The sequence below is a fragment of the Balaenoptera borealis genome (genome assembly GCF_965194805.1).
Source record: "Balaenoptera borealis genome assembly, chromosome: 19".
NCBI classification, from domain to species: domain Eukaryota; kingdom Metazoa; phylum Chordata; class Mammalia; order Artiodactyla; family Balaenopteridae; genus Balaenoptera; species Balaenoptera borealis.
This window is the reverse complement of record NC_138878.1, coordinates 2,145,734-2,170,752: the sequence shown is the minus strand read 5'-3', so window position 1 is coordinate 2,170,752 and position 25,019 is coordinate 2,145,734. Positions and strand designations below refer to the sequence as shown.

General features: G+C 47.7%; 1 protein-coding gene across 2 annotated transcripts in view; it reads right to left on the bottom strand.

Moving 5' to 3' along the window:
- Positions 1-2,831: 2,831 nt before the first annotated feature.
- ZCCHC14 (zinc finger CCHC-type containing 14) overlaps positions 2,832-25,019 on the bottom strand; it is a 57,089-nt gene continuing 34,901 nt past the window's right edge. Inside the window, exons 4-13 of one of the 2 annotated variants that reach the window (XM_082368708.1) lie at positions 16,096-16,167; positions 13,325-13,434; positions 12,475-12,569; positions 12,339-12,393; positions 11,029-11,308; positions 9,455-9,546; positions 9,021-9,148; positions 7,627-7,767; positions 6,079-7,542; positions 2,832-4,928 (exon numbers count right to left, since the gene is read on the bottom strand). In XM_082368708.1, coding sequence (XP_082224834.1) covers positions 4,873-4,928; positions 6,079-7,542; positions 7,627-7,767; positions 9,021-9,148; positions 9,455-9,546; positions 11,029-11,308; positions 12,339-12,393; positions 12,475-12,569; positions 13,325-13,434; positions 16,096-16,167 — 2,493 coding nt within the window. In that variant the 3' untranslated portion in view covers positions 2,832-4,872. The remainder of the gene's footprint in view (positions 4,929-6,078; positions 7,543-7,626; positions 7,768-9,020; positions 9,149-9,454; positions 9,547-11,028; positions 11,309-12,338; positions 12,394-12,474; positions 12,570-13,324; positions 13,435-16,095; positions 16,168-25,019) is intronic. The other variant, XM_082368709.1, reaches the window with a different exon arrangement.

The window sequence follows — 25,019 nt, the reverse complement described above, 5'->3', positions numbered from 1 at the left end:
TTTGTGGGAACAGGCACTTGAAAACCTGCTCTAAATGAACAAAAGTGTAACACGAGAAGTACTGAGAGTGTGTGGGGCGTTATGCGGCACGTGGTACCTGAGGTGGCCATGTGGGGAGCCGCGTACAGTACAAACAGCAGATGCGCACATGCCCTCCGCCCTCAGAGGCCCTGGAAGTGACCAAACAGAGGGGCTGCTAGCAGGTGCCAGGAGTGGCCAGCTGTGTCTCCTGATGCTACTTACCTGACAGGGGCCCTGACCAGTCCGAGAACCGTGTGCACGTTTTCCTCCGGGTAACCACAGGTCTGACGACAAGACCAAGAGAAAATGGGGACTCCTGCTGGGGAAGAAGCCCCAGAATTCTCCCTCTGGGGCCTGGCACTGCTCAGGATAGTACCGCAGTCCTGGGCGAGCAGAGCACCAGCCCAAGTCCAGAGAGGACGTGGCCTTAGATGGCAGGGCACATTCACCACGAGTTTGGAAACATCCAAAGGATAACTTGATCTAGTAATGCTAATAACCTTGATTGTTCACGGGTACCTGAGAGCTGGAACATCTTTAATCCAACCCCAAATCAATTCACATTTCTATTCACAGCAAGGACATTTTTTAAAAACCTAGGAAACCTGATTGATAGAAAATGGATTTAAGACCAGGTGTCCCTTTTGTAATGCTGGGAAGAAGGCGGAAAGGACGGACTCCCTAGTTTGGAGGATCGTGATTTGAAAGGATGTGTGCTTCATCCTCTATGAGACAAAGACCTAGTAAAAAGAAACTGCTCTTTTTTTTTCATTTTTATTTTCAGTACATTAAATTGACTCATAAAAACATTCTAAAAATGTACAATTTTTCCTTTTTAACAAAGTATAATAAAACATAAAAACCCCAAAAACAGAATACTTGACATTTACAATTCAAAATCAAATTAGCAGAATATTAAATATTTACAAAACTATATCTTTTAAAAATATTTATAAAGTTACATGCAATTTTGTAGAATTGACATAAAAGAATGGCTCAAAAATGGGAGAATTTTCCTTCATTCCTAAAAAGAAAATATGTCCAATAGAAGCTGTGAAGATTCTTGAGTGTACACGAGGTCTTCAGTTTCAGTACCAAAGCCTGTCTTTGTGCATCTAAGAACTTTACGCATGTGAGGGGCTTCTTAACACCGGGGTGACCTGGCAGGCGCGCCCCTCCATCCAATAACAGTGTAGTAACATTGACCTTTGGCCTCAACCAGCACAGTACGTAGTTTGCGAGTGTTGATTAAAGATAACTCACTTTGATGCAGAACCTCGGGACTTTTCAGTAATGGAGCCTCTTCAGAACCCATGGCTTTAAATGTCCCCTGCCTCATTCTTCGGGAGTCATCTGCACTTTGGAAAGGACGGCCAACCCGCTCAGGTTCCACAGGCCCATCCACTGGGACGGGTGGTCGAGCTGAGCAGGGTCACGGTTTCCCTTACAACCTTTAAGACTTAAACATGTAACGCCATCAGTTATCAGTGTGTAAAACTAGCAAGGCATCAAATAAGCCACCACGGAAGCAGGAAGAGGGACGACGACAGGGAGCGAGGAGGGTGCAACCCACTTCCTGCTCAGCAAGTGCTCGCTAGCAACACTGCAGTGAGTGGATAGATGTACGCCTCGGTCAGCCTGTGCTCAGACAGGACCGCGTTACAGCTGCATAACGTCAGGCAAAGTTACTACCCGCTATGCATCTCCATACGCAGTGTGCAGTGTAAACTAACTAGGTGGACTTCTTGCGATTAAGGACCTAGAATTCTAAATAGTGAATTAAAATACTGAACCTACTAACTACTATATTAACAAGGTGACTCGTGTAATTTTTTGGAGGTTATAAATGATGCTGGTTTTTTAAAATACCCAATCACGTGTCCGCTTTCAAGAAAATAGCTTTGTCTTTATTATTCTAAGTGCTAGCTCCCATTTTCTCAGTGCTCTTTAGCAATTAGAAGTTTTTAACATTTATACACTTTCCAATGTTCAATATTATCATAAAATAAAAATTAGAAAATAAGGTAGAAAATTGAGTGTTCTGCTTTAAAAAAAAAAAAAAAAGATTAGTGTTTTATCCCAACGTTGTATTCTACTTCAATCTGTACATTCCACTTTCCCCATTCTTGGAGATAAAAAATGGGGTTAGAAACTTTAAAATATGACAGACTACACAGAGCAAAGTGGCTGGTGCCACACCTACCTGGTTGCCACAGCATTTGGAAACGGAGCCCACAATTTCAGGAAAATAGTTAAGTAGTTGAAAGGGTCAGTCTGATCTGTTGTTTCTAGCTGATGAGGACGTCCTCTGAGGAAATGCCAAATGGTCTTTAGGCTCACTGACTGTGGTTGCTTCTGGAGAGAAATTTCATCAGAGAATACTGCTAGCAAATATTCCCAAGTTCAAGTATGGGATTCACCTGGGAAGAGGTCTCACGGAGCGGCAGCTGAATGCTTTGTGTCCTGGTGTCTCACATTTACGTTTTACCATTCTCAACTCGGAATGGCCTCACTGGAGACGTCACTCTGCACATGCACTTTCAAAGACAGCTGGAAGTTTCTCTAAGACCTCTGATGACTGGAACACAGCCACACAATGTCTGAACTTACTTCCCTCAATTTGAATGTCATACTTCAAATTGAAGTTCGTTTTAATTTTTTGTCGTATTTAACGCTAACCTCTAATATTTATCAAAACAGTTATGAGGGTAACAACAGACACACTTTCATTCCCCAATACTGAGCACTAAAACAAAAAACCTAAATATGATTTTTTTCTTTTGTTATGAGACAGTTTTCAACAATTTCACTGTGTTGAAATAGGATTTATTTAAAATAGTTCTTTGTTTAAAAAACCAAAAATTTTAAAAGTTTGGCTTTCAGCACATATCCAGGCCACTGTAACGGCCCTCAGAAATATTAAAATCGTAAACATCAATGAACACTCTAAGTCTTCCTTAAACATAATATGACAAGTTCCAGTCTAGTACTCTTTAAGGCAAAGTTGTGTCAGTTCTCGTAATTTTGACATTTTGTAGTGTTTATAATTTAAGAGATCAATGTAACACTCCCCCAAAATGCTGTTGTAAGCATCATCATTACTTCAAAACTGTATGTAATACTGTGTACCAGGAAGAGAGAGAAGAATACAGAGGTCTGTCAATTCTGCATTGCATAGAAATAAAACCCTACTAAAATAAAACTCTTAAAAACTCTACTAAAAGCCTTTCATAAAAAAATGTAACAACTTTCTGCTTTAGTTTCCATGAAGCAGGAAACGGATCTCAAAATTTGAAGCCTTACATCACAATGCCTCAAATTCTAGGGTATTTTTGATTTACACCAATTTTACATGAGGCTGATTGTCCCATTTTAAGAGTGGTCTGAGTATTGAGATTTTCTTTTTTTAAATAAATATTCAACTGGAAAATCCCTGGGCAAGACCTTACCAATCAATATTTTAATATTGAAGGCTTTAGCATTTAAAACAATATTGTTTGAGCAGAAAATTCCCTTTAGCCTTGAAGCTTTAAGTCCCTAACTTTCGGACCAAAAGCTCTCATTGCAATGGGGTGAAATTGAGAGCTGTGTGGTGGACTTTATTTCCCACCTTGGTAAAACTAGACTTCTGCAGATCTTGTAGCTCTGTCCTGTCAGTGTATTCTCTTTCAGAGTCTTACCACTTTCTATTGTAGTTTTCCAGGTAATTTTTAACGGAACTAACTATTGATACACAGCCTAATACAAAAGAAGTTGACAGGAGAAAATTTCAAATCGTTTGCTCAGAGATTACAGGACTGTATTATTGTTGTTGAAATGTCTGTCTCAAGTGTGAATCCATTAGCAGTGAGCCTTGGGGTCCTTGGGGTCCATGGGAGATAAAAGAACTTGCAAACTTGGCTAAGGACGTGCAGCATCCGTCAGTGCCGCTCACGAGGTGTGCTGCTATCGCGTCTCTGCCAGAGTTCCTTCGTGGTGGAAGACGACAGGACTCAAAGCTCTGAAGGGCTGGGAAGGAAGGTGTCCTCAAAGCTTTGACTACTAGGGATTCTCTGGGACTTGGACCCTTTTAGAAATTAAGTTGTTGCAAGTAGCTATTTCTACTTAATAATGTAGTTTAAATTTATTTGCAGGAAAAAAAAAAAAAGACAACCCTGAAACTGCTACAAGTGCTTTTAAGGAGGGAAGGAAATACTAAAATCTCTGTTGTGTACTAAATCATGTAGCCTGCTGGTGCGGACTCTAAAAACGGATTCTCTGAGCGTCTTGCACTGACTGGTCTCAGGGAGTTTGTCTCCCAGAACTGCAGAGATTGACATCAGTTTACATTCTTCGGTAGTGCAATCCTTAAAAAGCCCAGAGATTAGTGCCTAACCACTTTAAGAACAAAACAGAACAGAACAGAACAAAACAAAGGCGACATTTTCCCTCACCAGGGGTGTCAAGAGTCCGACTGGTAGAACTCCACTTGGAGAACTCCGACCTTCAGTTCTCGAATCCAACCTCACGTAGCTGCCCTGGAATTACGTGTGAGCCTAGAAGGACCAATTACGGCAATGCTCTTCAGGAGACGGGAGGTCTCTGCATTGCAACCAAGGGTGGAGGTGGCCAGTTTTCACCCACAGTGGAGATACCCACTAGGCCAGTCCTGACATCAAGCTCCCGTCTAGGATTTTGGCAATAAAACTGAGTTTGATGCATTCCTACGCTAGGTTTTCTATCCAGTCTAGTAAAGTAAAGCACCTTTGGATTAAAAATATTGAGCTCAACAGCAACTAGACTTCTCAGTTTTGTATTTAATTTTCCTTAGGTCTCCATGGCTTAATAGTGTTCTGTTGCCAGAGAAAAATATCAATCTGTGGAGTCCAGACTTTCTGCTGGAGGGGCATATTTCAACCTAAAAGTACCTAGAGAGGGGGAAAAAAAAGAGATCAAATTTGAATCACCATAGAATTACTGCCATGATCTGTCCAAAGTTATTTCCAGAGTCACTGGTCAAGATGTGGGTGCTGGAAATCTAGACCACCTGTTCTGACCACTCCCAACTCCCCTGGCTCCACCCCACAGACTGGACGTTATCTTAACAAGTTTATCAAATCAGAGAAGGGGTGAAAAAGACTGAAGAGTTCCCAGTCTGTTTCTTCATTCTTTGGGAGCTCAGACAGCACAGAATTGGCCCCCTTCCTTGGGACAGGGCAAGGGAGGCCTGGCCGCCACCACGGGCCTCTGGGCTCGCTGCGTCAGGAGATGCAGCACCACCTCTATCAATGCGGGGCGGGGGGGGGGGGGGGGCGGCACAGCCCACAGTCACTCCACCTGCCACCAGACCTGATTCCAAGTTGTCTGTAAAGCTCTCCAGGTGACTAAGGGGCACAGGCAGGTCTGGAACAACCCTCAAAAGTCTCCAGAAAGCAAGTGGCTGACTATCCAAGGTCGCACCGTGAGCAGCTGCGGGCTGGGACCAGTTTTCCCAATGCCCAGCCTAATCTTTCCAAGAAAAACAGCAAGAACAAACCTGGTGTGGTAACGACAGCAGACACACACTTGACTAAAGGAGACAAGAAAGAGTAGCAAAGGGGGAAGGAAGAAGATGCAGCACAGGGAGTGAGGACACCACGTAGCCGCCACACAACACCCACGGCCACAGCCACTGCCACTCTAGACGGGGGAAGAGAAGCGGGGACAGCGAGTTCCACCTGTAGTGCCTGAACTCACATGCCACGCCCTCGGTTCTCAGTTAAACACCGGCGGTGGCACTACATCACCCAGGCTTGCTCCCCAGTCACGTGGCACAAGATAACAGACCAAGGAGCCACTGGGCCGCAGCCAGCTAGCCACACTCTAAAATGAGGCGCAGGCTGAGATCACAAAGACAGTCTCAGAACCAAAGCAGCCCTTCTGGGGGCTGCACAGCCCATCAGGAGTTTCGTGCTTTTTCAGAGAGCATTTGAAAAACCACTTCTTGCTTGCTTTAAAAAAAAAAAAGAAAGGAAGTTGACTATTCCTTTCAGAGAAAGGACACGCGTGCCGGGAGCCCTCCGCCTCGGGGGCCTTTACCTTGCCGGTTGGAGTCCATGGACGGCTGCTTGCAGTCCTGAGCGCGGTGACCCGTGGCCCCACAGTTGTAGCACGACAGATGCCCGCTCTTCTTGTGACCGGAACCGTTGCTACTGCCCACCAAGCCCTGAGCCTGGTAGACACCTGCCGCCCCCATGAAGTTCTGCACGGGCGGGACGGTGAAGGCCGACTGGCCGCCCAGCACGGGCTCGGGGCCCACGCCGCTGCCGTAGGGCGAGTGCACGACCGGGAAGGCACCGCCGCCGTACTGCTGGGCGCCCACGTAGCCGCTGCCGCACATGGGGCTGAAGGGCAGGAACGGGAAGGGGAAGACGGACGGCCCCGAGAACGGGTGCTGGAAGTAGTTGGCGTAGCTGACAGTTAGGCCGCTCGAGCCGCAGCTCCCACTGCAGCCGCAGGACGTGCACACGACGCAGCCGGGGGGCGGGGCGGGCGCAGGCTGCTGGGGTGCCGCTGGCTGCTGCTGATGGTGGTGGTGGTGGTGGTGGTTCTGGGCCGAGGCGGGGAGGTTCCCGGGGGAGCCGCCGCCGCCGCCACTGCTGCTGTAGAAGCTGCTTTCGGGGACCGAGGAGAGCGCGGGGCTGGAGCTGGGGGCGGGGCAGCTGGGCACGGTGGCCATGTTTGCAAAGGACGTGGCAGGGTGGCTACTGGCAGAGGCAGTGTTGCTGTTTGCGCAGAAGCTGCCCTGCAGGGGGCCCACGGGCACACCGCTCATCGCAGAGAAGGCAGCTTTGGTGTTGGCTGTGTACAGAGCAGTCCGAGGGTTTATTATGGCAGGGGGCACACTTATTTGCACGTTGCCAGAACAGGAGGTTTGCCCAGAGATGGCAGAATCTGCAGGGACAGATGAAGACACCAGAAGTTTGATGGGTGGCCGAGCCACATGGAAGACGGTGCTGGACGTCCCTGCGGCAGCAGTGCTGGTCTCCACCACCAGGGCCGGCTGCTGTGCCGGCTTCATCACCCTGTCGAGGGCGGACGCGTGGACGACTTTGGTGCGGGGACCAAAGGAGACGGTGGGCGACACAGAGCTGCTCTCGGTGAGTCCAGAAAGGACCTGCACGGGCTGATGGGGGGTGGACGCGGGTAGCACGTCCATCATGGTGCTGCCAAAGCTCTTGTCCACTTTGATGCCGCTTCTTGGTCCAGAGACTTTACTGCGCTCCTCGAGAGACAGCAGCGAGTGCACAGAGGACGAGAGGAGCTTCATGTCCGCGGCCCCCCTTTCCGCCTTGTGCACAGAGTTCAGCATCCGGATGGGCGCGATGTGCGAGGCCGCCGTCATCATCTGCGGGGGCAGCGGGTGGTGGCCCGACGGGTTGGAGCCTGCTTCGTTCTGCACGGGGAGGACCTGGGCTGTGGGCCTGGCGGAACTTGAAGTGAAGTGGTTCAGCAGCATCACAGGCTTCTCCTTGTCAGAGCCCTCCAAGTGGATCTCCACACCTAGAGGGGTGGGAACAGCGTCAGCACAGCTTCCCCAGGCCAGGGCGGGGGCAGCAGAGCGCGAGCCACGCGGGGCGTCCTTACGCCTGTCGCTCTCCTCCGCGCTGTCCGAGCTCTCCTCCCGGGCCTGCACGCCCATCGGGCTGGGCGAGGAGCTGGAGCACTCGGAGGAGCTGCCTTCCCGGGCCGTCTGGTGAGGGGGCTGCTCCACCTCCACCCGCAGCGCTGCGGACAAGCGACAGGTGACAGTCCAAAGGCGGCACCGAGGTCCCCGAGCCACGGGACGCCGACGGGGGCTGTGCCAGCCAGCGTCGACTGCGCCCTCCTCTCCCACCCGCATGCATGCCTATCGTGCTCATCTTCACAGCCATCCCAAGGAGCCAGGTCCCATCCTGTCCCTGTTCGTACAGGGCTGAGGCCCACAAGCTCGCCAGGCGGCAGACGCACACGTGGCTGTGCTCTCAGCCTCCCCAAGCAAACGCTGAAGGACAGGAAAAGGACCCCCAAGCCACCGGGTGCTACAGCAGCCGCCCTCCACAAACAGAGACCTCCGTTTTCTGAGGCCCAGGGACCTAAGACCTTTTCAGTCAAATAAGCACTGAAAAGATGCACTGACATTTTTTCTTCCTGGTTTACTGTCACTCTTGATGTTTCTAGTGCATGAGGAAAACAGCAGAGCAGCTGTTACCGTGGTCCTCCACCTCCTACCGAGGAGAGGACGGCAGGGAGAAGAGGAGGAAGGCTGGTGGTTTGGCATCGAGGACTTCAGGACGGACCTGCAGGGCAACGGCCTAAAGCCACCTCTCCACACCTGCCATGGTCGGGGGAGAGGTTTTCATCTATTTCGCATACTTCCTACTCTTTCCCTTTCACCAGAGCAGTTTCTGGGTCTAATGCTTTTGCCCAAACCACTTCAGGCGAGTCACCAGTCTCCAGCTTCTAACCCAAACGTCCCTTCTATTTTCCTGTCGCAGGAACTATAAAAGCTAAAATAATGAAAAGTAACTCTTAAGTACGAGAAAATGGAAACGGAAAAGTCCCAATCTGGGGACTTTCGTGGTGGCTCAGTGGTTAAGAATCCACCTGCCAGTGCAGGGGACACGGGTTCAAGCCCTGGTCAGGGAACTAAGATCCCACATGGCGTGGCGCAACTAAGCCCATGCACCACAACTACTGAGCCCACGAACCTAGAGCCCGTGCTCTGCAACGAGAAAAGCCACCGCAATGAGAAGCCCGCGCACCACAACGAAGAGTGGCTCCCCGCTCGCCGCAACTAGAGAAAGCCCACGCGCAGCAACGAAGACCCAACGCAGCCAAAAGTTAAATAAATAAATAAATTAATTAATTAATTTAAAAATAAACTAAAATAGTGAAAAGTAACTCTAAGCACTAGAAAACAGAAAGGGGAAAGGGGCGTGACCTGTGGCCTGGCCCTCCTCCGAAGGGTCCCGGGTCCAGGCGCGCCCGGCCCCACCCACCTGCAGCATGGCTGCTTCGCACCGGCTGCACAGGCCCCACGTGGCTGGTAGGGGGAACGCGGGCCACTCCGCTGCTGCTGACTGGGGGAGGGGCCGAGGGGTTCAGGCACCGTTTCTCTGACTTCTCCCTGTGCGACAGGAAAGCACACCAACAAGCGAGCGTTCAGTTCTGCTGTAGAGCCTCTCCGTGTTTCACAGTCTCTACTTAAGAAGGGTGATTTCCATCAAAATAATCTCCAGGGTGGAAGATAACGCATTCTGACTTGTCAGATTCACTCTAAAGGGTCCTTCCTAGCAAACCAAAGCCACATTTGTAGAATTTTAAGAGCATTAATTAAGGTTTGATAAGCAATCAGCAGTAATAAGTCCTAGCATCTGTTCCGCATGTTAGAAACTAAAATGAAGACACACTTCATAAACAATCTCACACTCACTTTTCCAGCTCCAGTTGAGTCTTGAGTTTTTTCTTTGCTCCCATGGTGAGGGATTCAAATTTATTTAGATCTTCTTCCGTAAGGCTCAGAAACTTCCACAGAAGAAACAAATTACAAAGTTTGAGAATTAATTAGGATTCTGAAAACAAAGAACTTGGAGTTTAATTTCATAAACGTATTCTACCTCTAGGATATGTAAACAGATCAAACTTAACTAGATAATAAAAGACTGGGGAACACTGTGAAACATTTACTTGCTAAATGACTTGGTGTCCAGGGTCCAAAATATAAGACGCTCATTGTGCGTCTGAGGGTCACAGGCTGTGTCCACTGAGCCTTCAGCACAGGCCTCCGAGTGACAGCTGGGTGAAGATTGGGCACCTGGAAGGTCCGTGCTATGCGGGCAGGAGACTGAGACAGTGTTCTGCGTCTCAACTGCTGCAGAGATGCAGCTGGTGGAAGTGTCTCCCCTCCCGGGGCTCTCCCTCCAACAGACAGGAGCAGTCTTCTTTAGTGGCTCTTTTTTCTTGAGATCATGGTCATTTTAGGGACAACAGCAACTTTGTTGGGTAGCCAGTGATCCAGAAAAGTAGATGCCATCCAAACTGAACGGCGACCTAACGCACTGGCCTCATACTAAGAAAAAAGATGATACTTGGTTCTCACAACGGTCCATACCATGATTTGTGATCTTAGCCTTTTCAACTCATACATTACACTAAAACTTTTTAAACTGATCATGACAAAGGTTAGCAAAATCTGTTGTTTTTAAGACTTGTGAATCCTAAACTGAGAGTATTGAAAAGTTACTTAAAATGTGTTCTTTATTAGCAGTAAAAGCTTGATTTCTAGATTCTTCAATTGCAGATTTTTGGACAAACGAAACGTTTGCAGAGATAAAAGGCACCAAGTCACTTCATCCAGCAGGGGGAGCTCAGAGTTCAAACATCACATTCAGGTCCAATTTACTTTTACCAGTGACACTGAAACTTAAGAAATTTCAGAATTTTTTTAACAGTGAAAAAATGGTCCTTGTCAAAACTGTATTGTAAAAGATAACTGCTATGTAGGATTGCTTGAAAGATGTAAAATCCATCTATTCCTTTAGCTCTAGGAGCCTACATGCAGACAGGTAATCAGACACCCCTTCTGCACTGGGCTCTTGTAAAAGGCTATGCTGAGGGGCGTCTAAGAAAGGGGGACGCGGGGCCCACAACTCACTACCTCTACCCACTGAAGGGCTGCTGGAGACACAGCCCTCAGTCACAGACAGTGAGCGTCTCGTTTGGGAAGACCCCAAGCTATCTTAAGAAAGCTGTTTGTTTACAAACAACTGTGATCCAGTTTTTGCTTCAGCTGCAGGTAGCCTCCAAATTCAAATCCACGGCCCCTCCAGCGAGCTCACGGGACTTGTGGGGACGCACATCCGCAGGTGTTAAGGACCAGGTGGTATGACCTCCACGACACACATGCTGCAGAAACCCAACTCAGTTCCTCTAGGAACGAGGTCCAAAGAATGACGGGTTACCTGAGACAAGCAGCACATTCTCCCTGCCTGCTAGTAACCAACGTACCTTCTCCATCGTGAGCTGTTTAAAGACGGGGTAGTACTTGTGCAAACGCAGTTTCCGAAGCCAGTCTAAAATCCCATTTTGCTCCTGGGTCTGCGGGGCCTGCAGGCTGGAAGGCATCAAGATGGCGGGCGAGCTGTCCATCGGGGTCCGGTAGGCCAGAGCTGGGCCCGCCCCCCCCGCGTGCGAGCAGTGGGGCAAGGCGGACGCGCTGGCCGAGTGCTGCACGTGATGCTGGGCGCCGCCCTGAGAGGACGGGATGCCGGCCACTCCGCACACAGGCCTGCGAGGACAGCAGACAGGTAGTTTTCAAAAGACCACGGCCTCCACCGAGGACCAGCTCCTACAGCCTGGACTGCATCTGCAGCCATGTCCACTGCTGGGGCCAGAGCTACTGCCACCATCACCCTGGGGTGAACATCTGTAGGCGTGGACGTGTGCGTGCACAGACGTGTATGTACCCATCTAGATGCTGCGCTTGAGTACGTGTGTACGTATTATGTATATGTACACGTCTGTGTGTCACCACCAGACTTTTGGCTTTGCTGCCTAGTTTCTTTCTGTTGCTTCTATCACAGGATGATACTGATAATCATATATTAAAACTAACTCCAAAATCTTTAATATTCAAATTAATTTTTTTTTTTGAAAAGTAAATTCTAGAAAGCTGGAAGGAGCAAAAGCATCACTCTCTGTCCCTGCCCCTTCCACACGAAACTGCAAACTGACATATTACATGTTTACACACTCCAGGCAGAGGGTGAAGAGAGTCGGCACCTTCAAAGACCTGACTAGAGCTCACAGAACCGTGTGTGTGTGCGTGCGTGTGTGCGCGCGCGTGTACACACCGTCTGTGATGTTAGCCCATTTTAATGTTGGCTGTCAGTCCAGATGTGCAGGCTGTCTGTCACCCGAGCACTGCCACCATCAGTGTCGGGCCCCGTGCTGGCAGAGGGGCCTCTAGGGTAGCAACTCTGGCCCTTCATGGGCTTAATCACTCCCCAGGAGCTTGTAGAAATGAAGATTCTCAGAAATTTTGGTTTCCTAGAATGTGCAGGGCCCAGAAACTGGCATTTGCAATAAGGGTCTTTGGGAATTCTAATTCCAGGGGCTCAGAGAACCACTTTTTTTTTTTTTTTTTTTAAAGAAATCAAAAAGTGGATTATCTCTATCCAATTCTTCTCTCAATATTATTATTCAAGACTAAGGTCAAGAATGACTTAACTCTAGAAACAACTATTTACACAAAATGAAAAGTAAGCTCTGTAACAAGGCTGACTGGAAATGTGTTGGTTACATGGTAGAAGTCTCACCTTCCAGACACGCCCATCATGGTACCGACTTTAGACAGGGAAGGGTTGCCAGGACCTACAAGTTAAAATAGATATAATTTATTTACAGACCATAAAAATGTTTCTACTTTTATTGAATTACATTTTACAAACTCACTTGGACTTTGAAGCTGTTGGGTGGGAGATGAAGTGCTGAAAAATTTCTTAACATGGTCATTTTTTAATATGTGAGAAGGTAATGAAGCCAAATACCTAGAAATGAAAGAGTGGTTTTATCAGCATTAAAACGTGTTACCAAAAAGTAAATGGGGGAGAAATTTTAATTTTCAATTAAGAGATATATATATCAGAGAAAAACTAAACAGAAGTGCCTTAACCTATATTCTTCCTGCTTTATTCAGTTTCATTCTTGGTATGATTCATACTGTTTCCTGGTGCCCCTTTCCTTATTCACACTGTATTACACTGCATGAATCGAGTCTTTCAGGGCCCACCACCCGGGCCATGAGCACAGCTGGTGCCGTCACAGCTGCTATGTGGCACTCCGATGTTGGCCCCAGTCCCCGGGGCCCTCTGTGCGCATGTACAAGACCAACGCGCCAGGACGTCATCAAGGGTCCAGAGCCACTGGGCCCAGGAGACTTTTTATTAGGTCCTCATTTTATCCTTTCAACTATAGGACAGAAGCAGATTTTATTTCATAAGACTGTCAAAATTACATTAAATGGTGGCATACACTTTGAAATTCCTTCACTTATATATTCTCAAAATCATGCCTAGATTATTAAGATGCTTCAAATTCTCCATAACTGATGAAAATCCCTAGAGGCAAACAGGAGACCCAAACCATGCAGACCACATGTCGCCTGAGGGGCCCCTCAGATGACTAGGCAGCTCACGTCTGGCCCCGCCCGGGCCCGCCCACACTGCAGAGGGCCGGCAGTCGCCGCAGCGCCGCAGGGGGGCTGCTCCCCGTGGCCTTGGGTGGGGTGAGGAGCATTAATTACCTCAGGTCCGCTTCCAGATCCATGTGGTTTCGCTCTACATAAAATGAATCTGGGCCAGCTAAGCAAGGAATGAATTTCTCCAAATTTTCTTCAGGATACAGCTGAGATAACTGAAAGACGAACAGGCACAGGAAGTATGTCAAAATTCATCTTACAGAACCAGAACTCCTCACTGTGGGAAACACTTGGGCAGGTACTGGCTGCTGACACCTGCTGCTATGATTCTGGGGGCCATCTGGGGTTCTGCGCCCACTCGGGACGCAGAAGGCAACAACCCACCACAACATCAAGAAGATCAACAGCCCACACAGCCGTGCCTGCTCTGGAGCCCACCAGAGGGCGAGCTGCAAGGCCACCATGTGAACCGAATTCCAAGAGGGAGCTGCCCCTCTGCGGAGACGGGGCACGTGAACTGTCTCAGCCGTGGCAGAGCACGAGGGGGAGATGGCCGCCATACCAGCAGGTAGAAGAGGTCGGCTGGGATGAACACATCCCCACAGGCTAAGTGTGCGTCAGACAGCAGTCAGCCAGGAGCCCAGACGCAGGGGGCCTGTGTCCTCATTCCCGAGCTCCCTCCACAGGCGGGAGGCTGGAGAGAGTCTGCACAGGCGGCACGGTTGGGGGGGCAGCTGCCCCGGGGGTGAGGCTGGAAACCCCGTGCCTTTCCCCGCAGCCTGCTCTCAATCCAAAGCAAGAAGCCCGCAACCCGCTGGGGGAGGGACCAGATTGCTCCTGCTCCCGGAGCTCAAGCAAAACCCCGTGTCTCTGGGGGGTGAGGCAGAATGCCTTCATGCCTCTGCAGGAGGAGGAGAAAGTCCTCCCGGCACCAGGTCATGGGCAGAGATACCCTGCTTCTCGGGGAAGATAAAAACAAAACCCCTCTGGCCCCAAGGAAGGGGCAGGAAGCCCTCCTGCGCCGAGTCAGCTGCTGCTGGGGAAGGAAGGGGCAGGGACGCTGAGAAAGGCCCCCCATGACCCTGTGGCTGAGCTGAGGCTGCACCAGGAGGATGGGGAGCCGCCCCGGCCCTCACCGTACATCCATCACCAGGCAACAAGTGACAGCAGTCTGCCCAGGGAGGGAGGAGTCAACGGAGGAGGGAGACCCCCTCTGTGCCACAGGTGAAGCCAGACCACTCCAGGCTCCTCTCAAGGCTCAAGGGACCAGCAGGCCTCCCTGGAGGAACCTGAGGCCTGTGGTGCAACAGCAAAACCCAAACCCAGCTCTGCTCCTGATGAGATCAACCTGAAGCCCCACCGCTGGTCCGACAGACTCAGCAGCAGGCCCGTTTCCAGGCTCGTTTCTAGACATGACGTCTAACGTTTAGTCAAAAATTATAAGATAAAAAAGAGGGGGGAATCTATTGTCAAGATAATCATCGGAACCAGACTGGAAAATAACCCAGATGTTGGCACTATCAGACAAGGACTTGAAAATAACCATGCTTAACGTACTAAAGGACTTAGTTTAAAAAAATGAACAACATGCATGAACGAGTGGGAAATTTCATCAGAGAGATGGAAACTTTACTAAAAGACGTAGCAAACGGAAAAGCTACAGAAAACAAAAGAACAAAAAACCCCAAAACCATGGTACTAGAGATGAAGGATTCAGCTCATCAGCAACCTGGACAGAGCTGAGGAGAAACATAAGTGAACTTGAAGACAGGGTCAAGTACACGTAACTCAAGGCCCAGGAGAAGAGAGAGTGGGGCAGAAGAAATATTTGAAGAGATAATGGACAAGAATTTTCCAAAATTACTGAAAGACAGCAAGGCAGATACCAGGAAGGGCAGAGAACCCAAAGCCAGGTGAATATCAGCCACTGCAAACACCCAGACAAAAGAGTGGCAAAGTCTGCCAGCGTCAGCGGAGTCCAGAGAAGTGCTTTTTCACAAGACAAGAGGATAGGCACAAAGGAGAGGAAATTCAGTGTTCTAAGTGTGGCAGAGGAAACAGGGAACCCCCGGGGAGGATCAATAATCAATCCTAGAAAGCACGGCACTGTGGCATCCTTCAGTGTATGGCAGGCCTAAATAAGAGGCACACTCAAACAACTTCTCCCCAAGCTTCTCAAACAGGATCCATCAACTCGATTTTCTCCTACAGGATTATATCCTTAATTTTATAATCAAATTGCAAGCCACACTTTGGAGACACTTCAGCTATGTTATTCCACACAACAAAGGTGACTACTTCAGCGGCACAACTGTGGCAAAGACAGTGGTTCACTGCTCCGGCACAGGCCAGGCCAGGGGACTTTAGACACGCAGGTGTGTACGTATGTAACACGTGTACATGGGGGTAAAGAGGTAATTCTTTAGTAGTGCAGCTTGTTGTTCAAACGATATTTGTTGAATCAATTTAAAACCAAACAGGTTGTACATCATCTGTATTTCAATTTTAAAAAATAAAAGCAAACAGGAAAATTCAATATGTAAATGGAGTAAGGTGGAAAAAGGTGAAGTGTCTGCCCACTGCCGTGCCACGTGAGCCCCTCCCTCAGCCTCGGCTGAGCAGTAACAAACCACCACCAGCCAAACACCCCTTGGGCACCTTCGCACTCGCATCTTTCTGTCCCATCTCGTTCCCCGCAACCGGAAGGAGTGTGGACCGTGGCCCTGAGGACCACTCGCGCTGTCGGAGCACGAATCCCCGGCACTGCACACACTGCACCCACTGAAGGCTGCAACCATGGAAATTACTTGGCAGTCCAGTGGACCGTGGGGAATGAGACCCTTTTAATTTTTGTAAGAGCCCTTAAATCACCTTACCTTTGAAATAAATTCAGTCACTTCAGAGGAAGATTTGGTTACTGATGTTATTGAAGAATCAGACCACAAGACCTTAAAAACAAATAAACAAACAAACCTTAAAAACAGATGCCACATACTTAATTCCCAACACACTTGTCCAGGGATTCGTGGCCGGTACAGGCGCGGTAGTGGGACGAGCCCTAGTGCGCCTCTTGCATGGAGCGTTCATATACCCCTCGGCTTGTTACAGAAAGAATGTTCACGTAACTCAAGTCCATTAAAGCTTAACTTCCTGTTTTGCGCAATTATTCAAAGATCAGTGTATCACTCAAGCATGGAGCCTAAGGCTGCTCCTCTAGGCGTCAGGAAGCCCCTGACGACCCCGACTGCGAGCGTGTGTGTGAGCACGTGATCCTCACGTGGACCTCCTCTATTCAGGTCAGTCTACTGCGACCGTGGATGCGGAATCAAGAAATTCCCAGAAATGAGCTCGTCCAAACAGTAAGTACTCCACACGTGCTCAGTGTCAGTGCTAGGGGCGTGCTGGCGGGAGGAGGCCGGGTCCCAGCCCTCAGGAATCCGACAGAACTGGGGGGTGACACAGGGCAGGGCAGTCAGTACCAGAAGAGCGGGGGGCATCCTCCATCACAGGGGGCGGGGGAAGAATTCAGGGAGAAAACATCAGAAGGGTCTTTCTGGATGTTCTACAAAGCCCGGTGTGTCTCTTTTTCCTTCCTGCACCTACGACAGCAGGCAGTTTTAGTTCACGACTCCAAAGACGGACTGTAAGTTCCCCGGGGCAGAGGGCTTTCCTGCCCCGAGGAAAGTGTGAGCTGAACTCAGAAGGCACGAGAAGGACAGAGGGGACACGACGAGACGGGAGGGAAGCCGGGCCCAGAACAAGAAGGGCTAAACCACGAATGAAGACGGTTACCCTAAAATCCAGGAGAAGCGTTGGAGGATTTCAAGTCGGGAAATAAAATGACTGAGTGTATTTTATCACCAATAGGAAAGCACTGTATGTACACTGATTTAGAGAAAACAGAGGTTGGAGACACCAAACAACTCTCACGCTCTCCTCCCAACCCCGCGCTGGCCTTCATCTTCCGAGAAACAGCCCATGGCGTTTGCTGACGGTCTCTGGGGCCTGAAGGACTGGCCGCCTCTCCTCTCCGTTGAAATTCACACGAGTTCCTCTCTGTTCTGGTGGTTGTCACATCACATAACAATTACTAAGGTATGTTTTTCAAGCCCCCACAAAATACAAGCCAATCAAGGAAAGGGACCTCCTCTCTTCTTCATCTCTGAATTCCCTATGCCTCCCAGAATTTATCACGGCAAGTGCTGGCATTTTTGAATGAATGTGCTGTGCCATCCAAAATCTACCTATACTAAAATGAAAGTACCTACACCATTTTTTCTGTCTGAAATAATTAAATCTTTTAACAACACTAAAAAGAAGTTTGGGGGAGAGTGAGCTGCTACCCACATAAAACACCAGTAACATCCATGATTAAAGGTGAGAACTTTCTAGCATTAGATGTATGACCCAAAGTACTGCTGACATGGTGGTTTTCAAAGTAAAATATGCCGCATGTCACGTGGCACGAACGCACCCTAACCCAACTAAAGCATGAAGTCCAATACCCAAATGGTGAGCGCAGCATGGACACACCATTCTATGCTGAAACAGACAACCTGCTTCCCCGACAATTATATATTTTAAATAGGCACAACTATTCTAGGTTGTCTGCTCCTGGTATATTTTTCTTTGACTTCCAAAAGGACTCGCTGCTCCAACCAAGGGCAAGGACTGGAAACCAGCAGGCTTCAGCAGCACTCCGCTCTGCAGGTGACGCAGGTTGGCCTGACCCGGTCCCCTGAGGCAGAGGAGAGGGCGGGCCCCTGGAGGGGCACGGACACAGGAGAGCAGCCTCGCATTGGGCCACGGGCTAGAGACACGTGATCTACCACGTCCGAGACAACATCGACCATAAGCTACCCCACTGCTGATGTACCACCAAGAAGAAACACTGCCAATCAAATGATGGCACAGTATTTTTCTACCACCCATAGTCGCTCAAAGAGCCACTGAGACCTGCTAAGACGGATTTTAATGTATCTTAAACATACACAAAAAAGCATGGGGACTTCCCTGTGGCACAGTGGTTAAGAATCCGCCTGCCAATGCAGGGGACACGGGTTCGAGCCCTGGTCTGGGAAGACCCACACGCCGCTGAGCAATTAAGCCCGTGCGCCACAACTGCTGAGCCTGCGCTCTAGAGCCCGCGAGCCACCACTACTGAGCCCGCGCACCACAACTACTGAAGCCCACACGCCTAGAGCCTGTGCTCTGCAACAAGAGAAGCCACTGCCATGAGAAGCCCGCGCACCGCAACAAAGACCCAACGCAGCCAAGAAAAAAAAAAAGCACGGTATGCACAGAGTTGATAAGGGTACTGAGGATTTCTTCACACTCAGAGTCTAACTCCTCTGACCCACTGTCCGTCTCAGCTCTCGCACCCTCTGGAGAAGGGGGAGCAGCATTTTCTTCACTCACACAGGCAGCAGCTCAGGCCACAGCCCTCACGTGAGCAAGCAGCCCAGCGCCACCAGACCTGCCACCAGACCTCTGAGGAGCTCTGAAGCCGAATACAAGGACAGGCAAAGCAGTCACAAAGAACAAGGCAGCCTGGAGGTGGCACGGACCATGCACTCAAAACTCGTTTTTAAAACTAAAATCTATCAGCGATATTCTCAGTGAACTAAGGGCAGAAAGCATCGCCAAAAAGAGGACGCTGTGAACAAAGAACTGCCAGGGGACAAGAGGTCTTTGCTGTTAACAACAGGACCGCAGAAGTGAAAAATTCAATTCAAGAGATGGAAGATGAGGGAATCTTCCATAGGATAGATCAAACAAGTCCAAGGGAAAGAAAATAGAGGAAAAAAAAATAAAACAGAGGACCAGTCTTGAGGTCCAACAGGCAGACAGCAGGAGTTCCAAAACAAGAAAACTGAGAAGAACAGGACAGAGAAAACCAAAAGGAACGACTGAAGAAAAGGAACTCAAATTAATGGACTTAAGTTGAAAGGGCTGACTTGCGTCTCAGCACAGCAGATGACAACCTACACCCAAGCCTGGCTCTGAGAAATGTGCAAACGCTTGGGACCGAGAGAAGATCCTAAAACCTTTAGAAATGATAAAACAGGGCCAACACTGGATCAGGAGTCAGAAGAGATCCATGCTTCTCAACAGCAACACTGCGAGACAGTAAATACGAAGCGCTTCCGAGTTCCTAAGGAAAAATGACGCCTGGTCTAGAACTGTATTCCCAGTCACATGTCAGGTCAGACGGATGAAGACACTGCCAAACATGACAGTCAGAAACTGTACCTCCCCGGGACCCTTTCTGAGAAGCTACTAGAACAACTACTAAAACCCAGAACTAACCCAAGACAATAGATGAGCTAAGAGCTGAGAACAGGGTATCAGAGCCGGGAGGGAGGAAGGGACCCCGCGGGTGATGGTACGGGGGCCCCGCCATGAGACTGCACCAGGCCAAGTCCAGGTCGGAGCAGGGCCGTAGCTCCAGAGATGAAACCTATGGAATGCCGGACGCATGTGAACACAACCAGGGAAAACTTTAGGGGTGAAGTTGTCTTCTAAGTCCTTGTTCACAAGCAACAAACAAACAAAAAGAGACAATTCACTCCAGGTAGAATGAAGTATCGGAAAGGAACGGTACCAAGCATACACCACATGGCTTGGGTAGCAACAACCTTCACACAGTCAGGCTAATTATCATACGAGCAATGAGGTGTATCATCACAAGAAACAGTTCCCTGCTCCTCCGGGTGATGTGGGCAGAATTACTGGACTCTCTGCACACACAGAGCTGATGAAAACAACAACTAAATTAAAAAAAATAGCTGTCAAGACTCATCCTTAGCTAATAGTGATAAAATATTCAGAGCAGTTAAGGTTGTTTCAAGATGGAATAGCACTAAAATAAAACGTAATGTCTGGGTTCTTAACAAAGATTGGCATAAAGAGAATGGGTGTTTTAATTAGTACTGCTCCACAGTTCCTTTTAAGTCAACACAACTCTCCCGTCTACAGGCATTGCAAGCATTTGGGTAATCTTCTGATGTATTTTTCCCACCCTGTCCTTCGTGTGTAATAAGTGTACTTTAAAAAAGTTTTAGTTATTCAACAGTGAATTTGGGAAAGCTGGTAAAATTTGGACATTTCACATGTACATAGATATAAGATAATTTTATATTTTAAAAGATTCTGTCATCTGCTTCCTGTATTTGCTCTCCTCAGTAACTAGTAATTACAACTTCAGCAAAAACAAAACCAACTCCATGAAAAGAAAGAACAGGAAACTCAAACTTCTGCTTCTAGTCCCTTTATTACTTACGTCTTCCTATAAAAGAATAACCTTTCATTTGTATCCTGGAAAACAATGACACATAAAAACTAAAAGCAGAGATAAACAAAGCTGAGAAAAAGGGGAGGGGGGGGAAGTCGCTGACTTCTCCTTGAATAAGTGAAAGGTTTCAGAAAAAACCGCTTCTCGAGTCTTCCTATACTGTTAGCAATAGAGGGTACATCTCACCACGGTAAGGCAGACACGCCTAATAAAGTTCTTTATTGTTCTGGCCACAGTACAACAGTTATTTATATCCATGTTCAAAAGACAACCTATTTAAAGGACAATTTATCCTAATTATTTAGGGTTCTGTGGACAAAAATTAATCCTCAGGTAAATTTTTTTTTTTTTTGGCTGCGTTGGGTCTTCGTTGCTGTGTGCGGGCTTTTCTCTAGTTGCGGCGAACAGGGGCTACTCTTCACTGCGGTGCGTGGGCTTCTCATTGTGGTGGCTTCTCTTATTGTGGAGCACGGGCTCTAGGCGCATGGGCTTCAGTAGTTGTGGCACGCGGGCTCAGTAGTTGTGGCTCGTGGGCTCTAGAGCACAGGCTCAGTAGTTGTGGTGCATGGGCTTAGCTGCTTTACGGCACGTGGGATCTTCCCGGACCAGGGCTCGAACCCGTGTCCCCTGCATTGGCAGGCGGATTCCTAACCACTGTGCCACCAGGGAAGCCCTGGCAGGCGAATTCTTAACCGCTGCGCCACCAGGGAAGTCCCAATCCTCAGGTAATTTTTTTAAAGGTTTTATTGAGTATAACTGACAATGAAAAGCACATATTTAAAGTGTACAATCTGATCAGTTTGGACATATGTATACACCCATGAAACCATTACTCCAATCAATATAATGAACACATCCATCACTTTCTCCCCTGGAAGCTATTGATCTGCCTTCTGTCACTGCAGATTATTTTGCATTTTCTAAATTTATATAAACAAACTCATACAGTGTATGCTCTTTTTTTCTGGTTTCTTTCACACAGCACAATTACGCAGTTTCCTCCATATTGCCAAGTGTATCAGTAATTCACTCCTCTATTCTGAACGCTGAACTGTGTGGCTACAATACCACAGTGTATATCCAGCCTCCTGATAATGGATATTTGGGGCGTTACAAATAAAGCTGTTATAAACATTCGTGTACAAACCTTTGTATGAACATGTACTTTCATTTCCTTTGGTTATTGACCTAGAAGTGGGACTGATGAATCAGATTTTAGGGATATGTTTGACTTTTTAAAAAACTGCCAAACTGTCTTCCAAAGTAATCTCACCATTTTACACTCCCATGGCAGTCCTTCCACACACCTGCCAGCAGCTGGTGTGGTCATCCTGTCAACTTCAGCCGCTGTGACGGGCGTGTAGTATTAGCTCACAGTGGTTTTAATCGGTGTTTTCCTAATGGCTAATGATGCTGAATATCTGTTCACGTGTGCTATTTGCCATCCATACATATTTCTTGGTAAAATGTTCATTTTTTTATTGGGTTATTTTCTCATCATTGAGTTTTGAGAGTTCTTTTTATAGTTTGAATACAAATCCTCTATCAGACATGTAATTTACAAATATTTTTCTCCTAGTTCTGTGCCTTGTCTTAATTTTCTCCACAGTGCCTGTCAAAGAGCAAGTTTTAAACTCTGATGAAGTTTAATTCATTTTGTCTTTTATGGCTCATGTTTTTGGTATCCTACCTAAGAAATCTTTGCCTGTTTAAGGCACAAACTTTTCTCCTATGCTTTCTCGTAGAAGTTTTATAGTTTTAGGTTTTACATTTAGGTCTGTGATCAGTTTTGAGTTAACTTCTATATAAAGGGTAAGGTTTGATGAAGGTTCCTTTTTTTTGCGTATGGTTATCTGCTCCTGAACCATTTGTTGAAAAGACCATCTTTTCTTCACTGAACTGCCTTTATACCTTTGTCAACAATCAGTTGACCAGGGTGGTGTGGCGTCCGGGGCCCTTAGCCCGAAGCAGAAGAGGCCCGGCCCGCGGGACACAGCAGTCGCCACCGCCAGTCCCCGAGCCCGCCCAGGGCCACCCTGCAAGGAGCTGCAGGCAGCGGGAGCCTGAGTTGCTGCCGGTGCTGGCACCAAAACTGACAAGCTGCTCCTAAAACTCACATGGAAATGCAGCATCCCCACAACAGCCAAGACAATCCTGAAAAAGAAGACCAAACCTAAGAGGACTCACACTTCCCAACTTCAACGTCAAAGCCACAGTGCTCAAGACAGAGCAGTGCTGGCCTGACAACAACAGAGATGAATGGAACTGAGAGTCCAGAAACAACCCCTCACAATTTGGCTCAACTGATTCTCAACAATGGTGTGAAGACCCTTCAGTGGGGGAAAGAATGGTCTTTTCAACAAATGGTGCTGTCCATTAAAGATGTTAAAAAAAAATTGTAAAATAAACAAACAAACAAATGGTGCTGGACAACAGGATGTCCACATGCAAAAGTATGCATTCGAACCCCTACCTCACACCATACACAAGAAATTAATTCAAAATGAATCAAAGACCTAAATGTAAAAGCAAAAACAATAAAATTCTTATCAGAAAACACAGGAGTGAATCTTTGTGACCTTGGCTTAGGCAACGATTTCTTAAATATAATACCAAAAGCACAAGAAATGAAAGAAAAAGTAGGTAAACTGAACTTCATCAAAATGAAAAACTTTTGTGTGTCAAAGGACAGCATCAAGAAAATGAAGAAAATTCCCACCCAATGGAAGAAAATATCTGCAAGCCACATGGCCCAGTAAGTCCAGTCCTAGGTGTGTATCCAAGAGAAATGAAAGCATTTGTCCACACAAAAACTTGTACATAAATGTTCATAGCAGCATTACTCATAAGAGGCAAAAAGTGGAAACAACCCAGAAGCGCATCAACTAACTGCTGAGTGGGTGAACTAAATGTGGTCCATCCACACGGTGGAATATCACTCAGCCATAAAAAGGGAAGCACTAATACATGCTATAACATAGAGAAGCCTTGAAAACATTATTTGCATGAAAGAAACCAATCACCAAAGGTCACATATTGTATGATTCCATTTATGTGAAATATTCAGCATAGGCAAATCCACTGAGGCAGAAAGCAGGTTAGTATTTGCCAGGAACTTGGGGAGGAGAAGTGGGGAATGACTGCTAATGGGTATGGGGCTTCTTCCTGGGATGATGGAAATATTAAAATTAAATCGTGGTGATGGTTACAAAATTCTGAATAAATAAAAAAAGCCACTGAACAGTTTAAATGGATGAATTTTATGGTATGTGAAATCTATCTCATCAGAGGTGTAAAGAAGAAAGTCAATTAGAAAATTTTAAAACCATCTAATCTTTAAAAATGCCATCAAGGATATTCTCCTAAAGTCTTCAGAACAACCAACTGAGAGTTTACATGTGAGTCTAGTTCGGGCCCCACTGCCCCGGGGCACGGCGTCTCCTCCCTCTCAGCAGCACCTTTAACACGAGGTGTTGAAATCAGGTACTGTGCGTCTTCCGTGTTTTCTTCGTTTCAGAATTGTTTGGACTGCTCTATAGTTTTCTCCATATAAATTTTATTTTATTTTATTTACTATTTATTTATTTACTCAGGCTGCGCTGTGAGGCTTGAGGAATCTTAACTCCCTGACCAGGGACTGAACCCGCGCCCTCGGCAATGAAAGCGTGGAGTCCTAACCACTGGACCACCAGGGAATTCCCGCCATATAAATTTTAGAATCGTCTTGTTGATTTCTTTTCTTTTTTTAAAAAAAATTTATTTATTTATTTATTTTTGGCTGTGTTGGGTCTTCGTTTCTGTGCGAGGGCTTTCTCTAGTTGCGGCGAGCGGGGGACACTCTTCATCGCGGTGCGCGGGCCTCTCACTGTCGCAGCCTCTCTTGTTGCGGAGCACAGGCTCCAGACGCGCAGGCTCAGTAGTTGTGGCTCATGGGCCTAGCTGCTCCGCGGCATGTGGGATCTTCCCAGACCAGGGCTCAAACCCGTATCCCCTGCATTGGCAGGCAGATTCTCAACCACTGCGCCACCAGGGAAGCCCCTCGTCTTGTTGATTTCTAAAACAGAAAAATGCTACTGGGACTTACTTTTGCCGGGCGGTAATGTAAGATGACAGAAAGTTTGTAAGTTTAAAGGTACATGGAGTGATGTTCTCCCGCTGTCCACAGGTTCTCCCTCTTACAGAACTGTAGTCCTGACCACAGCGAGCTAGAGAGACCGCGGTTAAACGCCCGAAACTATGTAACTACAAGGCGCTTCACTTTTCGAGCGTGACAGGAGTCCCAAACCTAAGCACATGCACATCACACATTCGTATCCTACAAGCAGCCACTTATTTACAAGTAGGAGGTGCAACTCACCTGCAGAGAACAAGCACACAGTTTAAGCTGTGCAAATGAACAGTGTGCTTTATAAATAAGAAGATAGTTGTGTTTTTTAAAACTCTTCCTTGTATCTTTCCTTTGTGCCTCAAATTACCATCAACAAATGTAGCGTGGGCAGTAAATCC